This window comes from Chlorocebus sabaeus, chromosome 16 (genome assembly GCF_047675955.1).
Source record: "Chlorocebus sabaeus isolate Y175 chromosome 16, mChlSab1.0.hap1, whole genome shotgun sequence".
In the NCBI taxonomy this organism is placed as follows: Eukaryota; Metazoa; Chordata; class Mammalia; order Primates; family Cercopithecidae; genus Chlorocebus; species Chlorocebus sabaeus.
The window spans coordinates 73,943,568-73,968,232 of NC_132919.1; the positions used below are offsets into that span (position 1 = coordinate 73,943,568).

Genomic DNA, 24,665 nt, shown 5'->3' on the forward strand with positions numbered 1-24,665 from the left:
CCTTCTCCTTTTTCTTAAACCAAAGCTGTAGGGTATGGTGGAGTTCCTTATAAAGTAAGGGGGAAGGAAGCCAGTATTAAACTGAGTGCTTACTATGAGGCCTCTCATAGGCCACTTAATACTGACAGTCCCTATGTGATAGGTATTATTTCAGCCCCCTTTTACAGAAGAGGGAACCCAGGCTCAGAGTACAAGCAAATGTTCCCAAGGTCACCCAGCTACTAAGGGGTAGAGCCAGAGTTTGAATCTTAATCCCAAACCAAACCACTGACTCTTTGGGGTCAATCACCAAAGGTCTGCCCTACTCTCTTAGAGCACCTGATGGCCTCTCTGTTAACTGGAGAGAACCGACCACTGACGTGTAACTAGCTCCTTCTGCTCCCCCATCCCCATACTAAGGCTAGTTTGATGGTAAAAATTAGTACCCAGCTCCTATATTGTCACACCTGGCAACCCTTCCTGAAGCTTAAAAGGAACAGTTTGAGCACAAAGGTCCACTTTACTTACATGAAGGAAGATAAAGGCATGAGAAACAGTCATCTCAATAAATGCAAGACATGAGCATAAAAGAGGTTCTCTGCTTTTCCAGCATTGTTATTACAAAGAGAGAAACCTACAATTAGTTTGTTAAACAAAATTCAAGGCTCCAGGACTCATCTCTGGAGCTGATACGTCTTAAATACTATTACAGTAGGGGAAGGAGAGGAGAAAATTCCCCATCCACTCCCCCAATTTGGCCCATGTAGCTTCCCTTCGAGGGTGTGTGACTTGCCACCTGCACAAGTCATGGCCAAAACGGGAGCCAAAAGGCCAAACTACCATCAGTCTAGTCTTCTACAGCACCCTAACAGAGTGCCAGTGTCCTCTGCCCCCTCCACACTTGAGGGCAAAGTTCCAGGAAGTTTACTGCCGGTGTTAGGAGGTGAGCTCAAGTTCAGTGTCTCTGCCTCTGGCTCCACAGAAACCAGCCCCTATCACGTGGCTTCTGGAAAATGTGCCCTCCTCAGGATTGGTCCAGGGAGTAGTCACGGGTAGAGAACATAAAGGGAGGAGCAGTTCAAACTTGACCTTGACCCTGTGTCCAGTGATGAGGTGAAGTCTGTCTGGCTCACTCCATTCTCTGCCATGCCCACCTCTCTGCTGGCCCTGCCATTGCTTCAAGGAGGGCTGTTCCTCTTGGGTGAGAGTTTTCACCCTTGAACTAGAGTGCCTTTATATGTGGTCGGGGGGAGGGTGGGAGGACCCTGGGATCTCCCAGGCCTTACAAAAGTGGAGGCACATAAATACAAACCTAAAAACCAGCCATTTCCTGCCAGCAGGTATCAACTACCCCCACAGCTTCAGCTATGGCCAAAGAGGCCAGCGTGGCAAAGTCCTGTCTCAGATCTGGCTGATGGCAGGGAGCCAGGAGATGTTAGCACCCTCCTCAGCCCTTCACTTTGATGACCGTCCTTCCTCGTGATCATCAAAAAGGTTAGGGTTCTCTGCCAGCGTGGCTCTCACTTTCTTCTTCTCCTTGAAGCGTCCCGAGTTGGAGACCTTGACGTGCTTGCCCTTTGTACTCTTGTCCACGATCTTCTCCAGGCGGGTGTTAAAGTCGCTGTTGGGGCCTCCAGCGTCAGGCCTGGGGGGTTCTGCGCCTCCCTCTGTTTGGGCATAGGTGTCAGGGATCTCATACAGCACCTTGGGAGTGGATTTCTTTTTCCGGAGGAAAGTCAGCTTCCACCAACCAATTTCAGTCGTCATGGCGCTCCCTAAGCCGAGGGTAGGGCTTTCTGCTGGAGCAGGGTCGGGGAGACAAAGGTGTCAGTGGGAAAAGGGGGTGGGTGCCTTTGGACCAGCGTGCTGTAGACTCCTAATCATGGGCTGTTTTAAGAATTAAAGAAAGGGCTGGGCGCAGTTCCTCATACCTATAATCCCAGCACTTTGGGAGGCCAAGGCCGGTGGATCACCTGAGGCCAGGAGTTCAAGACCAGTCTGGCCAATGTGGTGAAATCCCGTCTCTACTAAAAATTAGCTGGGCATGGTGGCACACGCCTGTAATCCCAGCTACTCGGGAGGCTGAGGCAGGAGAACCACCTGAACCTGGGAGGCAGAGGTTGCCATGAGCTGAGATCGCACCACTGCACTCCAGCCTGGGTGACAGAGCGAGACTTGTCTTAAAGAAAAAAAAAAAAAGAAGAAGAAGAAGAAGAAGAAGAATTAAAGAAAGAATTTAAGGTAGGGCTGAATAAACCCAAGACTGAGATCAGTAGGGGTGACACAATGCTTTTGGAGAGTGTGAGACAAGAAGAGGGTCAAAGTCAAGGTCAAGACAGGGAAGTCACCCGCCAGACAGAGAGGCAGTGGGATAGGCACACACCATTGCCCTGCATGGTTGTCGGGAGCTTTGAGATAATTTCTTCCAGGCCCCTCAGGGCCACAGGCAGGTGGACAGCTTGCCCGAGTCACACAGCATCCAGGCCTTTGATGCTTTTCCCGAACTTCCCACTACACCACCAGACCCTGCAGCCAGGCGTGGGCAGACCATTGACTGGTAGCATAGGGAGAGAAACGCCCTGTGCATTTTGCTTGGAATTCATTACAAAATTAAATATAATTAGTGACATTTCAAGCAATTTGAACTTCCCAATGGTGACCAGCAGGGCTAAAGTAGCTGCTGGGCTGTTCCTAAGGCAGGAGTCAGAGCCTCAGGCTGGGAGTGGGAAGTCCTGGGGGCTGTCCTAGCCTCATGACCTCTGGCAAGCTACCACCTCTCTGGGCCTCCGTCTCCTCACCCATCCCATCCAGCCCTAGTATTTAGCTCTACTGTTAATCCCTGCCCACAGAGGTACCCATGCATTGCAAAGTAAAACTTAGGATAATGGGAATAATTACTAAGGGATGGTTCCCTTTCCCCACCAAGCTTCCACGAGGACAGGAGTTGGAAGGGGAGCTAGAAAGGCAGAAAGCAATTAGAAGGATCCCAGAAGTACAGGGAGACATGGTCATCACGGGTTATACCTTTCAGGGCGGGGCTTGGGGCTGAAATCCAGGCTTCTCCACTCACAGGCCATGTGCCCTGCCATGGAGCTGCCTTCCCTGGGGGCCTCACCTTTGACTAATTTCCACAAAGGTGCTGTCTGAGCTAGCAGAACTTCTGGGAGAGAAGGTTGCCTGGACATCATTGATAGCTGGGGTATGTAAGATAGAAGCAGATGACAGTCTGCTAGATGAAGGAAGATCAATGACAGAACAGGTAGAGGAACGGTGATGACTGGCGAGGTCAGTGGTCTGGTTCTCGGGACGCCTAGCTGCCAGCTGAAAGCTCCCAGGAAGGAAGGCGCAGCTGGTATACACCAGAAAGCTAGAGGGTATCACCTCCTTTTAAAAACTGGAGGGGTGTTCACTGCATTTTTATAGTGACTTTTTTTTTTTTGAGACAGAGTCTTGCTCTGTTGCCCAGGCTGGAGTAAAATAGCATGATCTTGGCTCACCGCAACCTCCGCCTCCCAGGTTCAAGCGATTCTCCTGCTTCAGCCTCCCAAGTAGCTGGGATTACAGGCACGCACCACCACGCCTGGTTAATTTTGTATTTTTAGTAGAGACGGGGTTTCTCCATGTTGGTCAGGCTGGTCTCAAACTCCTGACCTCAGGTGATCCGCCTACCTCAGTCTCCCAAAGTGCTGGGATTACAGGCGTGAGCCACCGTGCCCAGCCCAATAGTGCCTTTCTTTGTGTAGGAGTAGAGGATTTCTCTTCTCTAGTTTTCTGATTTCTGGAATTTCTGTAATTAGTATAGATTATTTAAGGGTTGGGGGTCATATCAAATTTAGGAAAGAGGAGAGCATGATGTGGGCCTAGGCTTTACAATGAGCTGAATACCTGCATCCATACCCCTCGTGCTCTGGTGTCCTGATCCTCCATGTCCCCACCCCCTCCCTCAGAGCACACAGCCGGTGGGTTCCTTCCAACACCTCTCTGTCTGGGAAGCAGCTCCCACATTGCCAGCTCTGTCCCTTTAGCTGGGCTCAAGTAGCAAGAGAAGCTGAGGGGAGATCTTGTGCAGCTCATGCTCAGAAAGTGAAGGAGCGGTGAGAGGGGCTTAATAAATACTTCCAGGCACCCTGGAGAGGTGAGCGCACCTAGGGACAGCCTGAGAGGTTTGCTTTGGCAGCTTGCCCCACCTGGGCTTAGCACAGCCTTGTACAGAACTTAGTGTTCCAGAATGGGTTTCTGGAAGGAGGTGGGGGAGAGCAGAGAAGGAGGAACAGGGCAGTTGCTTGGCCTGTGGATGCCCAAGTCACTGCCTTGTCTGGAATGAGGCCCATAGCCCCACCACTGCCCATTTGGGGCTACCAAGGAACTTGGGGGAATGGAAGAACAGAAGATCCAGCTCCTGAGACTGTCATAACCACCAGATTTTCTAGCTCCAGAGAGAAAAGGGCTTCTACCTGTGCCCGTTAAAATTCACCTGTTTTAACAGGAATTTCAAGTTGGCAAACCTGGGGCTTAACTCTCCTTGGCGTAAAGGGAGCCACAGATCACGAGGAACTTGTCAGCAAACTGTAGAGATGGGAACAGCCCTTGTGCCCTGCCCTGGGGCCTCCGTCAAAGCATCAGCTCTGATGCCCTTGCATTCTGGCCTTGTACTCTGGCCTCTCTAGAATACTCTGCCAGAGGCCAGGTGCAGTGGCTCAAACTATAATCCCAGCACTTTGGGAGGCTGAGGCAGGAGGATTGCTTAAGGCCAGGAGTTTAAGACTAGCCTGACCAACTTGGGGAAACCTCATCTCTACTAAAAATACAAAAACACAAAAAATTAGGCGGATGTTGTGTCGTGTGCCTGTAGTCCTAACTACTCGGTAGGCTGAGGCACGAGATTCCCTTGAACTCAGGAGGCAGAGGTTGCAGTGAGCTGAGATTATGCCACTGCATTCCAGCCTGGGTGACAGAGTGAGACTCTGTCTCAAAAAACAAACAACAAAAAAAGAGAATACTGTTTTTGCCAGGCCTTCCTGTCTGTTCTGCCCAGGAGGACATGTGGGCACCAGTAAGCAGGTGTTTGCCCCATTAGGCAAGCTGGACTTATGGAAATCTGAGTTTGCAAAACAGAAAAATTAGCAGACTATTCTTTGTTTTACAAAATAACCCAGCTGTAGGATCCTGTAAATAGTCATCATAAAAAATAGTGTAAAATCTGATTTGCTTTAAAAACAAGCAAACAAAAAAGGTGATGTGATATCCAAACTTCCCAGATTCTCAAAGTTGCAAAGAACAAGATACCTACAACCGCGTGCCCGTGCCTCATCACAGAGGGCTGAAAGGGGTTGGGGGAGTAGGGGCAGGTAGCTTGGGACTTCAAACAGACCCAGCATTTGGTGACACATGGTGGGCCCTGCAGTTCGCTCATGCAGGTTCCTGAGCTGGCCAAGCTAAGGGCTGGGCCCTTGCCCTGGGGCCTTGCAATCCAGGGATGATGGAAATCAGCCCCTGAGGATGCCAGCTTCACCTCTGCTGTTTGCACAGCTTTGGGGCCATGAAGGGCCTCATGGGACAGCCTGCCACCCCCGGTCTTTGGTGGCCAGTGCTATAGCATGCACATGGGTGTCCCAGGACAGGCCCCTCCATCCCAGCTGGGTTCAGTGAGCTGCTCTGAAGGGCTTTGCCCAGACTGAGCCAGACCCCTCCTGAGCTGGGTCAAGTTAACCATTGACTGGGGCAGAGGTGGAGGGGCAGGGGGACAGATAGGGGAAGCAAGTCAGCTAATATGTTGTAAGACAAAACCCAGAACTCCCTCCCCCATCCCTCTGCAGGGCCCCAATGGCACTTAGGGGGCCTGAAGGATGAGACGGGGGTACCCCGGATAGGAATGGGGAGATGTTCCTACCAGACAGCTGGAAAAATGCTCCAGACTGGGGGGTCAGAGGGGTGGGCTCCAGTTCAGCAAGAGTTAACAGAAAACTACTCAGCAGTTGCTCTCTTGGAGGCCTGGATTGACTCCAAGAGGCAGTGGGATGAGTCCTGAGTGGAGACCAGGTTAGAGGCCTGGGATCCTCTTTCCCGCTGGGCTGGTCAGCCATGGAGGCAGAACTGGGTGCCCTGACTGAAGTCTGTGCCTTGGTTTCCCCACCCACCACCCCTCTGCCTGTACCTGTAATCCTGACTGCTCCAGGCTGGAGGTGAGACCTTTCCTAGAGAAGCAGTTGAGTGTAGGAGCTGCCTGGGAGGGTGAGACTCGGGGAGGAAGGGTTGCCTCCAGGGTGCTGTATCAGGCAAGGCTCAGCCAGGAGAGGTGGGTAGGAGCAGCTGCACGTCAGGTGCAAGAGAAACAGGTGCAGGAGCTGGTACCTGCTCTGCTGCAGCTCCTGGAGTCAAGGTGAACCTGAAACCCAGCCCCTCCCGGCTAAGTAAACAGAAGCAGAGGCTGGCTCAGGCTGATGAATATTCATTATGCCAGAAATCCAATCCCAGCGCCCCTGCATCCACCCAGAAGCCAGGGTCCTCCAGGGACCGCCACGCAGGAGGAGGGAATCCCAAGGGAGATCTGGGGTCAGGGAGCACAGGAGGCTGTCTCTCAGTTTCCCCACTCTTGGGTGTCTGGTTGCACTCCCCAGCTATAGCCAAGGTCACCCCACCCATTTCATCTTCTGAGGAGGCTCAGACCCCTCTGCAGTATGGACCACCACCTGGATGTTGCCCAGGGCACAACCAGGAAAGAGTTAAGGGCTGCTGCTTCCATTGGCAGGCTGGGTAGGACGGGGTGCACCCCAGCTTCCTTTGAACTCCCTGAGTCGAAACCAGTCCCTGGTTAAACTGGTTGGCAGACCGGTTCCCAGGCTGTCCCTCCCCTGCCTGAAGCCACAAAGTGGGGACTGGGTTGGGGGCTGTGGCTTCCTCCTGACCTGAAGAGCCCCTCCTCAAAATCTTCCTAGGGAGAAAAAAACGGGCACCAGCCTCTCCTCGGGCCAGGCTCTCCAGACCCACCACAACTTCAAACACCGTCATTCCTCTCCCACTTTGCTTGGAGGTGGGCTTCAAGGCCCTTGAGATCTTATGCAGAATTCCATGTTTGTGGGCAGAGGGGCATTGCTTCTTCTGCATAGATTATACTTTTATCAGACTCTCAAAGAGACCTGTGACAGTCTCCCCATTAGCAAAGTGCCACTAACTTCAACTCCTCCCAGATGTCCAGCAGCCTATTGAAAGGCCTTCCTGGGTATTATGAAGTTGGCAAAAGCTGGAGCAAGTTCTCAAGGAAAGGAGAGATGGGTCCCTAGTGAGGCTGGAAGAGAAGGAAAGGCAAGAAGGCAGGGGATGGGCACACGGTTGGGGACAAGGGTAGAGTGTGTGCGCAAGGGGCCATTGTCCTCACTGATCTGCAGTCTCACTCCCCCTGCAAACCCACCATTGGCCAAGCCTGTGTGCAGCCCTCAGCCGGGGCTGCTCTTGCAGATGGCTCCGTGCTTGGGGAGCGTTGTTTTGCAGCCACCCGGAGGTGGCCTGTCCTGTTTGCGCTGGCATTCTCTCCCCTCGGATGGGCATCTCTGGAGAGTGGAAAACGTCTGCTGCATACTCAGTGTCTCTGCCACTTCCTGGGCCCAGTGCTACCAGCTTAGGTGCCCAATTCACCCTCCAGCTACCTTCCTCCATGTACCAGAGGTGTGCATGTCAGGCAGAGTGAGGCACGGGTAGAGAAAAAGCATAAAATCCCCCTTTCCCTGGCTCTCCCTCTAAGTTACATTTGAAATCTCAGCTTACCAACTCTTAAAGCTGTCCCCCATCTCCAATCCTGCTTCTACTCACTCCAGCTTCTGATGGCCTCTTGGGTTTGTATTCTCCTCCATCTGAAATAGCCCCCTTTCCTTTAAAGAGTCCTTGGGTGGACAGTCCTCCAAAGCCTCCCCACAGCCCACAGCAGAACCCGCTTGGCCTGGCTCTCCTAGGACGGGGCCTCTGCAGCCTCCTTTCATGCCCACCCACCCCTGCCAACCCTCCCCGAACACTAGGCCCTTCTCTGCCAGCCTTTGTAGGCACGAGGCTGCCTTAGAAGGGTGAGATTAGGAGTGCTGGCTGTGCTCTTGGGTGACAATGTCTTCCCATCACCTTGTGCGACCCAAGATAAACTCCTATTCATCCCTCAAAACCTGAATTAATGATCACACCTCCCACCCCACCAGGAGTTTTCTTGTTTCCCCTTCTGTGTTCCCGTAGAACCTGCTAATATACTTCTATTTAACACGATATATATACCATGATTGATTTCCACTTATAGACTTTTAGCTCTTAGATTCCAGAATTATGTATCACTGATCCAAACCTGACATATAGTAGGTACTTATGCAAGCTTGAAAACACAAATGAGAAACAGAAACATTGTTTTAACCCAAAGAAACTGGTAATGTAGCCCCTTGCTTTGTCCCATGCTCCATGGGGCAGGTAAACGTGCAGGAAAACCCATTTATTTGCCTTCTTGTGGTTCCAGCTACAGCTGACTTGCTGTCATCCTATCATCTCCCTGGAGGTTGATTGGAATTGAAGGATATAATTTTGCAAGGTCCCCTGCCTCTAGTGCAAAGTACACACAGCTGTCCCAGAAAGGTGCCCACAGCTTCCTAGATCTGTCACTCTCTATAAAAGCCTGGTCCATTCAGAGTGGATATCTGGTTCAGAAGACAAAAACTCCTTCCAGCTCAGGTGTTGGGAAGAGACCAGAAGGTTAGTGGGATGGACTTTGGTCTGGGAGACAGTAACTCAGAGTCAGGTCCCCGCTCCCCATCCATAGAGGAAAGGACTTGCCCTGGAGGCACTCATTCCCCGTGCCTCTCTGATGTCTGAACCCAGGGGAGCAGATTCTTGTTCTCTTAACCCCACACTGAAGAAGGAGCCCCCATAAGTGCCATGGCAGGCCCACCTGTGGCTCTCCCTTCCCAAGCACCACCAGGACCAGGTGCAGGTATGAGGCCCTAGCGCATTACCAGGGAGGGGCCAGCCTGGGGCGCAACCTCTGGCCTTAAGGGTATTTATTTCTGGGAGGAGCAGGACTGGGAGGAGAGTTTGAGATAAGACTGTGAGCTACAAATATAACTCCTCACGTACAGACCACTTTATTGCTTTATAAAAATTTTCACCTTTGGCCAGGCACAGTGGCTCATGCCTGTAATCCCAGCACTTTGGGAGACTGAGGAAGGTGGATCACCTGAGGTTGGAAGTTCGAGACCAACCTGACCAACATGGAGAAACCCCGTCTCTACTAAAAATACAAAATTAGCCAGGCATGGTGGCGCATGCCTGTAATCCCAGCTACTCGGGAGGCTGAGGCAGGAGAATCGCTTCAACCTGGAAGGTGAGGCTGAGATTGCGCCATTGCACTCTAGCCTGGGTAACAAGAGTGAAACTCTGTCTCAAAAAAAAGAAAAAAAAAAATTCACTTCTAAGCATGCCTTCCTGAAACTAGGTTTAAATGTAACATGCCATATACATGCAGTGTGCACGTTTTCAGAAATGTGTTCTCGTTGAGTAAAGCAAGTTAAATTCACCTAAGGGAGCCCCAAAGACCTTGGTGCCCTTTTGGGGTGCACAGCCATGGGGCCCCATTGAATTACAAATCCAATCAGCCTGGCATATCCATCCCATTTTACTGACCTCTGCCCAGCAAGTAGATCTAGGCTTCAGGGATATTTCTTCCCCAAAACAGGGAGGAGAGAGGTGCTGCCATTATCCTCAGTGCTCCCCCTTCTCTGGAAGGCCAGGAGATTGGAGATCCTGGGGGTGTCCAGCCTGGTCGAGGTGACAAGTGGGGCAAAACCAAAGATCAGTCTCTGGCGGGCTATACCAGGTGCCGTAGGGAGGCGGGGCAGGCAGAAGCTGCATTCTGATCTGAGGTGGGTGTTGGGGCTGCCATTGGAGGGGGCTCTCCCTTGTTTTCATGCGAGGCGTTCCCTTCAAGGAGATCTCAGCAGGGAGTCGGGGTATGAGCAGCCAATATTAGGGGTACTGTGTTCCAGGCACTCTTCCAAATGTTCCATAGGTGTGAACTTTTGATCCCCACAGCCGCCCCTTAAGGTGGATTCTCTAACCCAGTACACCCATTTGCACCCCCTCAGCAATTTTCCTGTTAATGTTTGCATTTGTTTCCTGTAGCTACCATGAGTTACCATGAACTCTATGGCTTGAAACAACAGAAATGGATTCTTCTGACCTATCCAGTAAGGCAGAAGTCAGAAATGAGTTTAACTGGTCAAGACCAAGCGGTTGCCAGTGCTGTGATCCCTCTGGAGGCTCCAGGGAGAACCTGTCCTTGATTGCTCCAAGCTCCTGGTGACTGCAGGCACTCCTGGGCTTGTGGCCACATCACTCCAATCTCTGCCTCCTTTGTTTTCACTTCTGTGGGTTTGGCTAAACTCCCTCCACCTCTCTCTTATAAGGATACTTGGGATGGCATTTAGGGTCCACCCTGATGATCCAGGATTCTCTCATCTTAAGACGTTTAACATAATCACGTGTGTAAAGAGTCTTTTTCCAAATAAGGTCACACTCATAGCTTCTGGAGATTTGACATGGTTATCTTTGCAGGGATCATTTTTCAGCCTTCCACATTCTTCATTCAGATCACCTCTCTGTATTGTCAGACGTAAGTGTGCTTCCCACATCCTTTTTCAGGGAAGGACTAGCTGCTGGGTCACAGAATTGTGGTCAGCAGTTGGCCATCAGCTCCTTCAAGGTCTGTCTCAGCGATAGAAAGTCAACTTGCCCGAGGGCTACCATTCTGGGGCAGTGCACTTCTAGAAATATAAAAGCCCAGCCATTTCAGCCCCATGAAGGACATTCTCCGGGCAATATTCACTCAGAGGCCCCCACCACATTGATTGAAGCTTTGCTGGGCCTGCAGTGCAGTTGAATTTCTGCCTCTGCCCAGTCCTGCTTCCATCTGGTTCCTCTCACAGGAAATGATTCCTAACAAACATCTTGCCCCCCAAAACACCACCTATTTCTGTAGAATGCAACCCATGACACAGACATTTCCATTTTTGCCAGTATGATGGAAGTGAAGTGGTCTTCCTCATGTTATTTATTTGTTCATTTATTTAGAGATGGAGTCTCGCTCTGTTTCCCAGGCTGGAGTGCAGTGGTGCTATCTTGGCTCACTGCAACCTTCACCTCCCAGGTTCAAGCGATTCTCCCACCTCAGCCTCCTAAGTACCTGGACTTACAGGTGTGCACCACTACACCCAGCTAACTTTTGCATTTTTAGTAGAGATGGGGTTTCACCATGTTGGACAAGTTGGTCTGGAACTCCTGACCTAAAGTGATCCACCCACCTCAGCCTCCCAAAGTGCTGGGATTACAGGTGTGCACCACTGCACCTGGCCCGTGTCCTTTATATTAGCATTTCTCTAGTGTACTGGATTTAATAGTGTCCCCGAAAATTCACATTCACTCAGAACCCCAGAATGTGACCTGCATTAGAAATAAGGTTTCCAGATGTGGTTTTCAGATGTAGTCATCCTGGGTTAGTGTAGGTCCTAAGGCTGAGGAGCAGTGTTCTTACAGGAAGAATGTCATGTGACAATGGAGACCATGTGACAATGGAGGTACCTGCAAGCCAAGGACACCAAGGCCTGCCAGCAGCCACAGAAACCAGGAAAGAGGCACAGCATCTCCTCTGCAAGGAACCAACCATGCTGACACCTGGATTTCAGACTTCAAGCCTCCAGAACTGTGACAGAGTAAATTTCTTTCTTTCTTTTTTTTTTGCAGGGGTGGGGGGAACGGAGTCTTGCTCTGTTGCCCAGGCTGGAGTGCACTGGTGTGATCTTGGCTCACTGCACCGTCCACCTCCCGGGGTTCACGCCATTCTCCTGCCTCAGCCTCCTGAGTAGCTGGGACTACAGGCGCCCGCCACCTCGCCCAGCTAATTTTTTGTATTTTTAGTAGAGACAGGGTTTCACTGTGTTAACCAGAATGGTCTCGATCTCCTGACCTCAGGTGATCCGCCCGCCTCAGCCTCCCAAAGTGCTGGGATTACAGGCGTAAGCCACTGTGCCAGCCCTGTGAGAGAGTAAATTTCTATGTTTTAAGCCACCCAATTTGTGATGATTTGTTACAACAGCTCTGGGAAACTAGACACCTTGTTTCTAGTAAGGTTGGACATCTTTTCATATATTTATTGATCATGTTCTCTGAAATGATCTTTCCTTCCTTCTTCCCTTCCTTCCTTCCTCTCTCTGTCTTTCTCTTTTTTTTTTTTTTTTTTTTTTTTTCTGAGTCAGGGTCTCACTATGTTGTCCAGGTTGGTTTCAAACTCCTGGACTCAAGTGATCCTCCTGCCTCAACCTCCCAAAATGCTGGGATTACAGGTGTGAGCTACCATGCCCAGCCAAAATGATCATTTTTTTCAATGTAGAAAAACTTCTCCATCTCATCACATGAGAGTTGTCTTTCTAGTATCCACTGACTTAAAAAAAAAAATGTATTTATGGATCCCTGGCCCCTTTGCATAATTCTATTTATTTATTTATTTATTTATTATTTTTATACACAGGGTCTCCCTCTATCACCCAGACTGGAATACAGTTGCACAGTCATAGCTCACTGATGCCTCAAACTCCTTGGCTCAAGCGATCCTTCCACCTTTGCATAATTCTACAGCTTTCCAGGGACCTGCTTGCCCATTGGTTGGGAATCCTAACCTACAGGATTACATTTCAACCCTTTATGATGGACCTGAAGGTTCTTCAAGATCTGTCTTTGCCCATCTCTTCAACCTAATTTTTCTCCACTCGTCCCATAAACATCCATGTTCCCATAATAAACTTCTTCCTTCTGGAACAGCCATTCTCTCACCTCTGGGCTTTGTCCTTCTTTTTCCTTTTCCCCAGAATGACACCTGTCACTTCCCTTCCTCTTTTCTCTCCTCTCCCTTCTATTACAATTCATGCCATCCTGCAAGACTCAGCTCAGGTGTTACTTCTCCTAAGAGTCTGCTCTGGTGGTGTTCTGTCCTTCTCCTTTGTCTTTTCCCATGCTGAGTTGGGTACTCCTTCTCCTTCTTTCTGTTCCCTTAGCACTCTGAGCATCTCTGAGTGGACCTCTTATTTGCTTTATTTATTTATTTATTTTTGAGACTGAGTTTTGCTCTTGTTGCCCAGGCTGGAGTGCAATGGCATGATCTCGGCTCACCACAACCTCCACCTCCCAGGTTCAAGCGAATCTCCTGCCTCAGCCTTCCTAGTAGCTGGGATTACAGGCAAGTGCCACCACGCCCGGCTAATTTTGTATTTTTAGTAGAGACAGGGTTTCTCCATGTTTTTCAGGCTGGTCTCGAACTCCTGACCTCAGGTGATGCACCTGCCTCGGCCTCCCAAAGTGCTGGGATTACAGGCATAAGCCACCATGCCTGGCTCTGGTCTCGAACTCCTGACCTCAGATGAGCCACCTGCCTTGGCCTCCCAAAGTGCTGGGATTACAGGTGCCTCTTATTTGCTTTGTATAGATTTTCTGAGCACCTTCTATGCATGAGCACAGTACTCTCACACTCTGTGATGACACACTCTGGAGATGCTGCCATGGGATTTGGAAAGTGGCAGGCCCCTCACTCAACATACTGCTACTTTCTTTGAGGCCTAGGACTGTGTCTTCGTGATAAGGGGCTCAGGGTGCATAACGTTGAACTCCATGGGAAAAGAGGCAAATGGATGGGTGGTTTGGTAGTGTCCTTGGTTTTCCTTCTCTTAGCAGATTAGATTCCCACTCCCTTCCATGATAAGCGTGATGAAATAATGAAGTACAGTGGCATCCTTAGGAGATGACACACAGGACCCATTTCATGAAGCCACCCAGGGAGTTCTTTTTCCCGGAAGACTAACAAAGGTGGAGGGATGAGGTGGCCAGGAGGGCATGGGTGGCCAGGGTTAAGGGTGCAATGAGTGGCCCCAGAGCATGACCCAGGTGACTGGCCCCACATAGATTTTCACTGGTCTGTACCAAATTTGTGAAGCTGCCCACCCCTAATTTCTTCTCCCTGATTTCCTCCCTTCACTCCCAAGAGGCTCAGGGGATGTTGACTCCAAGTCCTGAGCTGTAGAGGAAAGGATGAGAGAAGGATCTGGGGACCTCGAACCTCTTGTCCCAAGACCAAGCAATCGTGGTCCCCACTTATCACAACTACCACCATCATCAAATGCCTTCCTGCACACAGCCTTCCTTTATTACAAGCATCCATTAAGCTCCTGACACTCAATGTCAAGTGTCACGCCGGATGCTGGGGTTATAGAGATGAACAAGTCTGCTTTGGCTTCCCTGCCCACAGGTACTCGCAGATTAGGTGGGGAGACAGACTGAAAAAAGCAACACACAGGGCATCATGGCTCACGCCTGTAATCCCAGCACTTTGGGAGGCCAAGGTGGGTAGATCACAAGGTCAGGAGTTCAAGACCACCCTAGCCAACATGGTGAAACCCTGTCTCTACTAAAAATACAAAAATTAGCCAGGCATGGTGGCGTGTGCCTGTAATCCCAGCTACTTGGGAGGCTGAGGTAGGAGAATCGCTTGAACCCGAAAGGCGGAGGTTGCAGTGAGCTGAGATCGCATCACTGCACTCCAGCCTGGGTGACAGAGTGAGACTCCGTCTCAAAAAAAAAAGAAAGAAGGAAAGAAAAAAGCAACCGAGGTTACACTCCACACAGCAAGAGGCCCAAGGCTGCTATGTTTCCAGAGCTTCCAGCCTGGCAGGCAGATACACCACACACACACAGGCACACACACCACACCCCATAGTCACTGTGGCTGTGAGCAGACACACAGACGATAAAGTAATAAAAATATAGCAGATAAAATAAATGAGTTATTTGAATGTCGAAGGTAAGCCTTCTTTTTATGGATATTGCGGGAGGATAAGTAATGGGCTCCCTTTCCCAGAATGGGGTGTGGTAAGAATGAACTTTGGAAAGGGGCAGGGCCTGCAGGGGTGGGAGTTCTAAGTGTCTGGCACAACAGCTGGGGAGAAAATAGGAATCAGGTCCAAGGGAGGAATAGATCTGAAGCTGTTGTGGCTGAGCCAAAGGGGCAGGCAGGGGTACAGGAGAAGCAAAGGCACATCACACAGAGAAGAATGCAGGCTGGGGAGCCCAAAAGGCCTGGGTTTGAATCCCAGCCCACCAACTGTCCACTGTACGATTTTCCTTTATTTTTATTTATTTATTTATTTATTTATTTATTTATTTATTGAGTCTCTCTGTTGCCCAGGCTGGAGTGCAGTGGCACAATCTTGGCTCATTGCAACCCCCACCTCCCAGGTTAAAGGGATTCTCCTGCCACGGCCTCCTAAATAACTGGAATTACAGGCATGCGCCACCACACCCATCTAATTTTGTATTTTTAGTAGAGATGGGGTTTCACCATGTTGGCCAGGCTGGTCTCAAACTCCTGACCTCAGGTGATCCACCTGCCTCGGCCTCCCAAAGTGTTGAGATTACAGGCGTGAGCCACCGCGCCCGGCCCACTGTATGATCTGTATGATTTGCTTTTCTTTTTCTTTTCTTTTCTTTTTAAATTTTTTTTATTTTTTTGAGATGGAGTCTTGCTCTGTCACCCAGACTGGAGTGCAGTGGTGCGATCTCGGCTCACTGCAACCTCCGCCTCCTGGGTTCAAGCAATTCTCCTGCCTCAGCCTCCTGAGTAGCTGGGACTACAGGCAATGTGCCACCACACCCAGCTAATTTTTTGTGTTTTTAGTAGAGACGGAGTTTCACCGTGTTAGCCAGGATGGTCTTGATCTCCTGACCTTGTGATCCGCCCGCCTCGGCCTCCCAAAGTGTTGGGATTACAGGCGTGAGCCACTGTACCTGACCTACTGTATGATTTTCAACATGTTATGTAATTAATCTTTGGCTTCCTTGCCTTTAAAATCTGGTTAATGATGGTACCCCCATTATAAGGTTGTTAGAAGAATCAAATTAGATAGGGCTTGTAAAACATTTAGATCTACACTGGCACGTGGACATGTTTATCACGTAATAAGCAAGCTAACAACAACAATAATGAATGGCAAGGCAGGCTGCCTACACAGTGCCTCAGGGCTCTGTGCTTCCTTGTCCAAAGCTGGCACAGCCCTGGTATATCCTCCCTCACATCTCTACATGTGCTGCCCCTCTCCTAGGGTCCCATCTGCTAAATCAGCAGAGAACTGAGAGATTCCTGATCAGAAACCTACCATACCTTTCTCTGCCTCCTTCTAGCTGCTGGGAGCCCCAACGACTAAAGTCTCCTGAAGTAGACAGAGTCGATGCCCTGGATGCCAGACCAATTATGTGCTTATCTGCCCACAGGCCCTGAAGTTCCCTGTGGCCTTGGAAAAGTGCAGACACTCGCCAATGCTCGTACACAGAAGCATGTGCCTTTGGCAGGCTCTCCCCTAGAGCCTCTGCAGTCAGCAGAGGTAGGTTCTGTCCCAGAGCCTCTGGCTTCAGGACAGCCTCCCTGGAGTCAGTAGCTGGGCAGAACTGTTCTCAAACATCCTTCTGCTCCACGTGAGTCACCTTGGGGAGCTGCGGGTGGGGTTTAAGGGCTGGTGGTCCTTGCTTCCATCAACTCACCTGGGCTAGGTCTTCCAGACCCGCCCTGTCCTGTTCAGCCCAGGAAGAGAGATAGATACACCTTGAGGACAGGGCAGTGCCTTGCTTCTTGGGATGTCCCAGAGAGCCCCGAGCACATAGTTGGGGCCCAGTTAAGTGTATGTTTAATCATGGAGGAGCCTGGGCAGTTCCTACAGCCTGAGTCAGGCTGACTCAGATGGGAGCCAAATTCCCATGAAAGATCCCTGAAAAGGCCCTTAGTTCAGTCCTATGAGCCATTTTCAGAGCAGTTTTTCAATTTGTTCTATAATAATAATGATCATATATGATATATATATATATATATTTTTTTTTTTTTTTTTGAAATGGAGTCTTACTCTGTTGCCCAGGCTGGAGTGCAGTGGCACAATCTCGGCTCACTGCAACCTCCACCTCCCAGGTTCAAGTGATTCTTCTGCTTCAGCCTCCTGAGTAGCCAAGTAGCTAGGACTACAGGCACCCACCACGCCAGGATGGTTTTTTTGTTTGTTTGTTTTTATTTTTTTGTTTTGTTTTGTTTTTGATACAGGGTCTCACTCTGTCGCCCAGGCTGGAGTGCGGTGGCACAATCTCGGCTCACTACAACCTCCGCCTCCCGGGTTCGAGCAGTTCTCCTGCCTCAGCCTCCTGAGTAGTTGGGATTACAGGCATACGCCACCACACCCAGCTAATTTTTGTATTTTTAGTAAAGACGGGGTTTCACCATGTTGATCAGGCTGGTCTCGAACTCCTGACCTCGTGATCCACCCACCTCAGCCTCCTAAAGTGCTGGGATTACAGGCATGAGCTACCGTGCCTGGCGTGGTTTTTGTTCGTTTGTTTGTTTGTTTGTTTTAGAGATGGGATTTCACCATGTTGATCAAGCTGGTCTCAAATTCCTGACCTTGGGTGATCTGCCTGTCTTGGCCTCCCAAAAGTGCTGGGATTACAGGCGTGAGCCTCCACGCCTGGCCCATATATGATATTTCATATAGGGAGAGTTTACAAAGCATGAGAAATATATCTACAGTATGTTGTAAACTGTCATGAGTTATTAGTGTGTTTATTTATGCCTCTAAACAGAAATACCCTGAAATAGGATAGCTGTTATCTCCATGTGGGGAAACTGTGGCTATCAGATAGGGTATAGAAATGCTCCAAGACCTCACTGAGCAGAATCTAGATCTTCCTGCTGCTGTATCACACTATGCATTTCAATCAAAAATTTACTAAGCCTCAAGTGTTGTGCTGTGGTGAGCAGGAGCTGGGGAAGGAATATTTAGAAATGGCACACTCAGGGCCGGGCACAGTGGCTCATGCCTGTAATCCCAGCACTTTGGGACGCCGAGGTGGGTGGATCACGAGGTCGAGACCATCCTGGCTAACACGGTGAAACCCCGTCTCTACTAAAAATACAAAAACAAAATTAGCCGGGCGTGGTGGTGGGCACCTATAGTCCCAGCTACTCGGGAGGCTGAGGCAGGAGAATGGCGTGAACCCAGGAGGCAGAGCTTGCAGTGAGCCGAGATAGTGTCACTGCACTCCAGTCCCTGCGACAGAGCAAGACTCCGTCTCAAAAAAAAAAAAAAAGAAATGGCATACCCAGCTTTGTGAGATCCTGGGGAATCTGGCCTCAGCCCACCCTCCCTCCTTACCCTACCCACTTCTTGGCCAATCTCAAACTCTCCCTTAGCTTCAGCCACCATTCAGACCACAGATTAGCCAGCTTGTGACTCTCCAAGCTGTATCTCAAGCCCCGACAACTCCTTTGAACTCCAAAATTATAGACGCAAGTGCCTTCTGCACACTTTCCATCTGGGGGTATCTCAGCATTGCCAGACCAGGTTCAAAGCTAGACCCCCTCCTCCCCAACACCTGCTCAGCATCCTGCATTCCTGTCTCAGGTGGTGGCTTCCACCTAATCACCTAGGTGTCATCCTTGGTGTCGCTCTCCTCCACCTAAACAGCCAATCATATTGCCAAGTCCTATCCATTTTCCTCCTAAATATTCCTCAGATCCAGCCCTTCCCCTTCCTCCCTATACCTTGTGTCCCAGCTCAGGCTATAATCCCTCGATAACAACCTCCTTCCAGCCTCCCTGCCCCCAGTCTTATCTCCCATGCATTCATCATCCCAGCAGCCTATCTGTACAGGTTCCTCCCTGCCTCAAACCCCTTCTGTGATTCCTCTGTCTGAAGGGATGAAGTCCAGGTTCCTTAATGAGGCTCCCTTTGATATGACCTTTCCACCTTTACAGCCTCTCCTCTAGCCACTCGGGCCTGCCCGCAGAGTCGACTTCATCTTGAAATTTTTCGTTTTGTAACAAGGGACCATGCATTTCCATTTTGCACTGGACCTCACAAATTACGTTGCCCGTCCAGCTTGCCTGTTGTTGCTTGCACCCCTCTTGCAGTTTGTGGCCACCTAAGCTGTGTCTCTGTAGTCTCCTCCATCTAAAACTCCTCTTCCCACATCACCCAGCTATCTTAGCTGTTCGTTTAGACTCCATGTAGGTGTTCTCTTTGGGACGTCTCACTGATCCTCCTCCTTCCCCTTCCCTGCCCTAATCGCCCAACACGTTGCAGGTGCTCAACCATGTCTATTCGAGAAACTTAATGAGAAGGCAAAGCATGACAAGTGCCACAAGAGACCTGTACACTGCTCTGGATGGTAAAGTGACGCAAGAAGGGAAGAAGGCATTTGCAACGGCCTCCCAGATCGGCGCTAGGACCCCGCCAGCAGACACCTCAATCCGCACGGAGAGGACCCAGTGCCCTCCAGGGGAAGCAGTTGCCAAACTGGGCTCTCGGGCGCCGCCTGCCGCAATCGCACGGCCGCTGCAGCGCACCCCCGCCAGTCCCCGGCCGTGAGCCCGCCTCGCGCCTCCGATTGGCTGTCTCCATTCTCCCGCCCCTCCCGAGCTCAGCCTTTCGGAGCCTTGGGGTGGGCGGGGCTGGAGGCCTGAGTGGAGCGTATACCCTGATTGGCTGTACGGAAGGCGGCGACGTGGCCGAAGGAAGCCCGTTTGTGTCTAAACTGAAGCTCGGCCATAACGCCACTGGATTGGTGGGGGGGGGGGGGGCGGGCCAGACTTCGGCCTGAAGCGGAAGTGGAGGAAAGATGGAGGTGTGGGGACAGGAGCTGGGTGTGCTGGGGACTGGCCGCGGACCCCTAACCTATGTCCCCGGTCTCCCTCCGGGCGCGGCTCAACCCAGCCCATCGCTCTGGCCTTGTTCTGGCCCTGCAGGGTGGTGGTTGGGACCGTGAAATGAGCGCGCGAGTGGCTCGTCCTCTGTCCGCGCTCACGCCCCCCTCCCCACCGTGTTTCCCTCCAGGACCATCAGCACGTGCCCATCGACATCCAGACCAGCAAGCTGCTCGGTAGGAGGGGGCGCCACCGCTTAGCTGGCTGTCGGGGGGAGGCCTGTTCGTTGCCCCCTGTGTCCAACAGCTGGGAGCTCTGACGCCTGAAAGCCGGGGTTGAGGTGCTGACCACTGGCTTCGTTCTACGCCCCACGTGTGGCCAGACCTGCTTCCCTGAGAGCAGCCGGAAGGAACCATATGTAGAGTCTGTTTGACCTGTGTTTTCTCCTTTAATAACATATGTTATCTATCATTCAGGGACAGGATAAATGACTCGCTTTAAAAACAGTCAACCACGGCCGGGCGCGGTGGCTCATGCCTGTAATCCCAGCACTTTGGGAGGCCGAGGCTGGCGAATCACCTGAGGTCGGGAGTTCGAGACCAGCCTGACCAACGTGGAGAAACCTTGTCTCCATGTCTCCATGACTAAAAATACACACACACACAAACACAAAATTAGCCGGACTTGGTGGCACATGCCTGTAATCCCAGCTACTCGGGAGGCTGAGGCGGGAGAATCGCTTGAATCCAGGAGGCAGATGTTGCGGTGAGCCGAGATCTCACCATTGCGCTCCAGCCTGGGCAACAAGAGCGAAACTCCATCTCAAAAATAAAACAAAAAACAGTCAACCGGCCGGGCGCGGTGGCTCAAGCCTGTAATCCCAGCACTTTGGGAGGCCGAGACGGGCGGATCACGAGGTCAGGAGATCAAGACCATCCTGGCTAACACGGTGAAACCCCGTCTCTACTAAAAAATACAAAAAACTAGCCGGGCGAGGTGGCGGTCGCCTATAGTCCCAGCTACTCGGGAGGCTGAGGCAGGACAATGGCCTAAACCTGGGAGGTGGATGGAGCTTGCAGTGAGCTGAGATCCGGCCACTGCACTCCAGCCCGAGCGACACAGCGAGATTCCGTCTCAAAAAACAAAAAACAAAAAAACAGTCAACCACTAAGTGGCACATTTGGAACTTAAGTCTGTCTGACCCATTGTCCATGCCCTTTGCATTAGGCCAGAAAAAAAAAAACAACACCCCTCATTTAAAAATCTTTCACCTCCCACTTGATTTTAGGAGGAAGAGAGACCTAAGACCCAGTTGGAAATGAAGACCTTTTAGTGTCCAGGCCATCTCCAGGTTGTCTGTATGGGGCCTGCATGCTTCCTCCCCAGTTCATAATCAGGGAAGGCCTCTTCGTCTGATCACACAGCTCCTGACATTTTAAAATGCTTATTAGATTCATGGATTTGATGCCAGTCTTGTCCTTAAGATGGTGTCTGTTTGACTACCCCAGTCCATTGCTTCTAGTTCTGTGACATCAACATAATTTTTCTTTCTGAAAACTTTACAGGAATATAGCAGAGGGAGTATAACTGATACTAGTGTGGGACCCCAGTGTTTGACTGGTTGGCAGAGTACAGGTTCTGAATTTACCACTCTGTGGGGCCATTTAGTCTGTCCTACTTGGTGGCCATGAGGGGCTTCTTTAGCCTCCCTTCAGATTTGTACTGGCCCTTCAGCCCATGTGCAGTCTTGCTGTGTGAGCTTGTTCTTGGTCATGAAAAGGACCAATAAAATGACCACCATTCATTGAGGGTTTGTTTTGTACCAGGTGCCGTTTTAGGCACTTAACATGATAAAAATGATCACTATGATTTTTTGAGTTCTTGCCATGCCTTAGGCACACTGTTCAGTGTTTTACCTGCATTCCCCTTTCTAGTCAGTGTCTTATTATTCCCCATTTTACATGTGGGAAAACTGAGGCACAGAATAGTAGACTTGCTCAAGAAACTTGATAACAGTAACTAGAACCCAGGACCATCTGACCACAAAGCTCAGCTCTTAGCTCTCACTGAGGAAATATGCATGGCTCTGAAGCCACAAATCTGGGCCCAGACTTTGAGAGGTCAGTCCCATTGGTATTCACAGGTACAGGGTGGTACTTCACTGTTCACAATAGAGTCATGTTATCTAGTCCTTAGAGCCCTGTAGGTATTAGAGGCTTTGCAACTGTTCATTCATCCGGTACTTGGCATAACCATCTTGCATTTTCCATTGTCATGGTTAATCCCAGCCCTGAGGAAATGGAAGTTGAGCAGCAGCATCCTCTGTCAGGAAGAAAGATATAATTACCCATAGAAGCAAAAATATTATGGGGAATTGAGAATGGTCAAAAGTGGCACTTTCATGTCAGGACCAATTGAAACTTTGTGTTATGCCTGTGTTGAGGCAATTGCTCTATAAAAATCACACTGCTAATGAAGTCAGATTGTCAGAGCCTGTATAGCCCCAGGCATCTCTTTGGGCTTGTCTTTATTCCCATCTTTCCAGAACCCCATACTTTATTAATCAATGTAAAGACAACTTTTAGACTATTTTCAGTGTATTTCACTCCCATTAGTGAAGGAATTTTGGTGATGTGGATGGGAATACTCCAATTTGGGTGCTTCTCACGTAGATTGGCTGGTGGACAGAAGGCACTGCAGCCTGAAATGGCAGAGTCTGGTGCTGATGATCCGAGAGAAGATCAATGCTGCCATCCAGGACATGCCAGAGAGCGAAGAGATCGCCCAGCTGCTGTCTGGGTCCTGTGAGTGCTTAGGGGCTGTCACTGGAGTCCCGTCATTGCTGAGGTAGTATGTATCAGCTGAGCTACTGCCTTGTTATGTAGACACCAGGGCTGGCCTTTAGAGAGGGAGCGATTTTTATTTGAGGTATAGATGCTGGCTTCTTCCACTATGATATGATGAAAGGAAAAGCTACACACTAAAGTTACTGGCAGTATATTATACATGAATCAGCCACCTGCAGTGCCCAGAGTAGGTGAGAAAGGTATTTTAGTTCTCAAAATCCTGTCTCTTGCTCTCTAGACATTCACTACTTTCACTGCCTAAAAATCGTGGACCTTCTCAAAGGCACAGAGGCCTCCACGAAAAATATTTTTGGCCGATACTCTTCACAGCGGATGAAGGCAAGTGTGGGTCAAGGGCTGGTAGTATGTGCCTGGGGACATCCAGTCCAAGGAGTCATAGCCTGTGTTGTCTCTCTGAGGCTCCAGTGGAGATGCCTACATAGAATATTCCCTGAACTTTTGCTGTCTCTATAGCTTATTCCAAAGTGGATCCTATCCCTGAGTTTAATTTTCAAACCCACTGCTTTAGGGATCGCCTGCACTCTTAAAGTGGGTGGTCCAGCCAGCAGAGTTGAAAGGACAAGGAGTTTGTGTTTGATGTAACATGAAGGCTGGGAAAACTTCCCCTGTTTAGGGATTGAGCTGGGATGTGGCTGTTGAGTGCTTTTCTGGCTTAACATCGTCTTTCTGTTCTTACTCAGGATTGGCAGGAGATTATAGCCCTGTATGAGAAGGACAACACCTACTTAGGTAAAGTGGCCTAGCCTGGGAGCCCCGGTATCCATGGGGAAGCCCACTTAGAGTTCTGAGATACCAGGCTTATAGGAGGCACAGTCTGTGAGTGGGAAGAGACTGGAGTGTAGATGTTGCCTATTTGTAGGTGGTAAAATCAATTGTTTTTGATGGAATTGATTTTCCCACCTACAAATTGATTTTCCACTGGGTGGAGTGCTGGGGGAAGGAAGAGGTTCAGGCTGGTAGTGGGCATTTGCCGTGCCTCAGCGAGCAGGCATGTGTGGGTCCTCCACCACTCACCTCTTGGTAAGCGGGAGTGTGCTGCCCCCACCCCCACCCCCGCACCCCCATTCTACACAAGACAGAAGAGGCACAGGTTTTCCCGGGAGCAATATCAAGTGCCTGAGAGAGAGCAACTAAAGGACTAACTGTGTTTGGGTTGGGTTTAGTATAAATAGTAATGATGGCTAATATTTACTGAGCATCTACTAAACGCAAGGAATTGTGCTTGGTGTGTCATCTGGATTCTCTCTTGCATCTTCGTGATAAATGTTATTGTCGCTGTTTTACAGATGAGGGCTGGATTAGAGGGGTTAAATAACTTGTCTTAGGCTCCACAGCTGGGAACAGGCGGGGCTGGGAAGCTGACCTCATGCTCTTCACTACCACAAAGGGGGTGTGTGCATGCTGGAGCCTGCCTGCCTCATAGGGGGGTGTCCTGGGCTGAATTTCTTGGGCCCTTCTCAGTGGAACTCTCTAGCCTCCTGGTTCGGAATGTCAACTATGAGATCCCGTCACTGAAGAAGCAGATTGCCAAGTGCCAGCAGCTGCAGCAAGAATACAGCCGCAAGGAGGAGGAGTGCCAGGCAGGGGCTGCTGAGATGCGGGAGCAGTTCTACCACTCCTGCAAGCAGTATGGCATCACGGTGAGCAGCGGCAGCCTCTTCGCAGCCAGAGGACACCTGGGCCCCTGCTTGTCTTCCTCTGACCCCATCTGACTCCTCAGCCTGGTTGTGTCCCCTTTGGGCCAGTGTCTTACTTTTCTTCAGTCTTTGGATATTTTCTTCAATCTGTTGGACTCCACCTCTCACCACTTCTGTCTCACTCCCCATCTTCTCCCCTCTGTAGGGCGAAAATGTCCGAGGAGAACTGCTGGCCCTGGTGAAGGACCTGCCGAGTCAGCTGGCTGAGATTGGGGCAGCGGCTCAGCAGTCCCTGGGGGAAGCCATCGACGTGTACCAGGCCTCTGTGGGGTTTGTGTGTGACAGGTAAAGAGGCCTCAGCTTCTCCTGGTGGGCGTGCTTTGCCTGTGTTCCCCAGCTCATGTCCCTTCTCCAATTGTCTTTTTCCCATATAACATTTGAACT

The 24,665-nt window shown here is 50.4% G+C and overlaps 2 protein-coding genes across 7 annotated transcripts in view; one reads left to right on the top strand and one right to left on the bottom strand.

Annotated features, from left to right (window-relative positions):
* The window catches only part of CDK5RAP3 (CDK5 regulatory subunit associated protein 3), a 174,434-nt gene that overhangs the window by 143,785 nt on the left and 5,984 nt on the right, over window positions 1-24,665 (top strand). For 2 of the 5 annotated variants that reach the window (XM_008012975.3, XM_037993240.2), the window contains exons 2-8: window positions 19,667-19,698; window positions 19,908-19,953; window positions 22,390-22,521; window positions 22,802-22,902; window positions 23,265-23,313; window positions 24,046-24,224; window positions 24,427-24,566. In XM_008012975.3, coding sequence (XP_008011166.3) covers window positions 19,693-19,698; window positions 19,908-19,953; window positions 22,390-22,521; window positions 22,802-22,902; window positions 23,265-23,313; window positions 24,046-24,224; window positions 24,427-24,566 — 653 coding nt within the window. In that variant the 5' untranslated portion in view covers window positions 19,667-19,692. Of the gene's footprint in view, window positions 1-19,172; window positions 19,269-19,666; window positions 19,699-19,907; window positions 19,954-21,005; window positions 21,069-22,389; window positions 22,565-22,801; window positions 22,903-23,264; window positions 23,314-24,045; window positions 24,225-24,426; window positions 24,567-24,665 lie in introns of those variants that run through there. The other 3 variants (XM_008012978.3, XM_008012976.3, XM_073005378.1) reach the window with 3 other exon arrangements.
* On the bottom strand, window positions 480-6,441 carry PRR15L (proline rich 15 like). Of its 2 annotated transcripts, none has more exons than XM_008012968.3 (2): window positions 6,134-6,439; window positions 480-1,775 (listed from the first exon to the last, which is right to left on the bottom strand). In XM_008012968.3, the coding sequence occupies exon 2, from the start codon at window positions 1,744-1,746 to the stop codon at window positions 1,435-1,437; it is 312 nt and encodes a 103-aa protein (XP_008011159.1). In that variant the 5' UTR covers window positions 1,747-1,775; window positions 6,134-6,439; the 3' UTR covers window positions 480-1,434. The 2 variants fall into 2 exon arrangements, with proteins under 2 accessions (XP_008011159.1, XP_008011160.1); XM_008012969.3 differs by having other exon boundaries at window positions 706-1,778; window positions 6,134-6,441.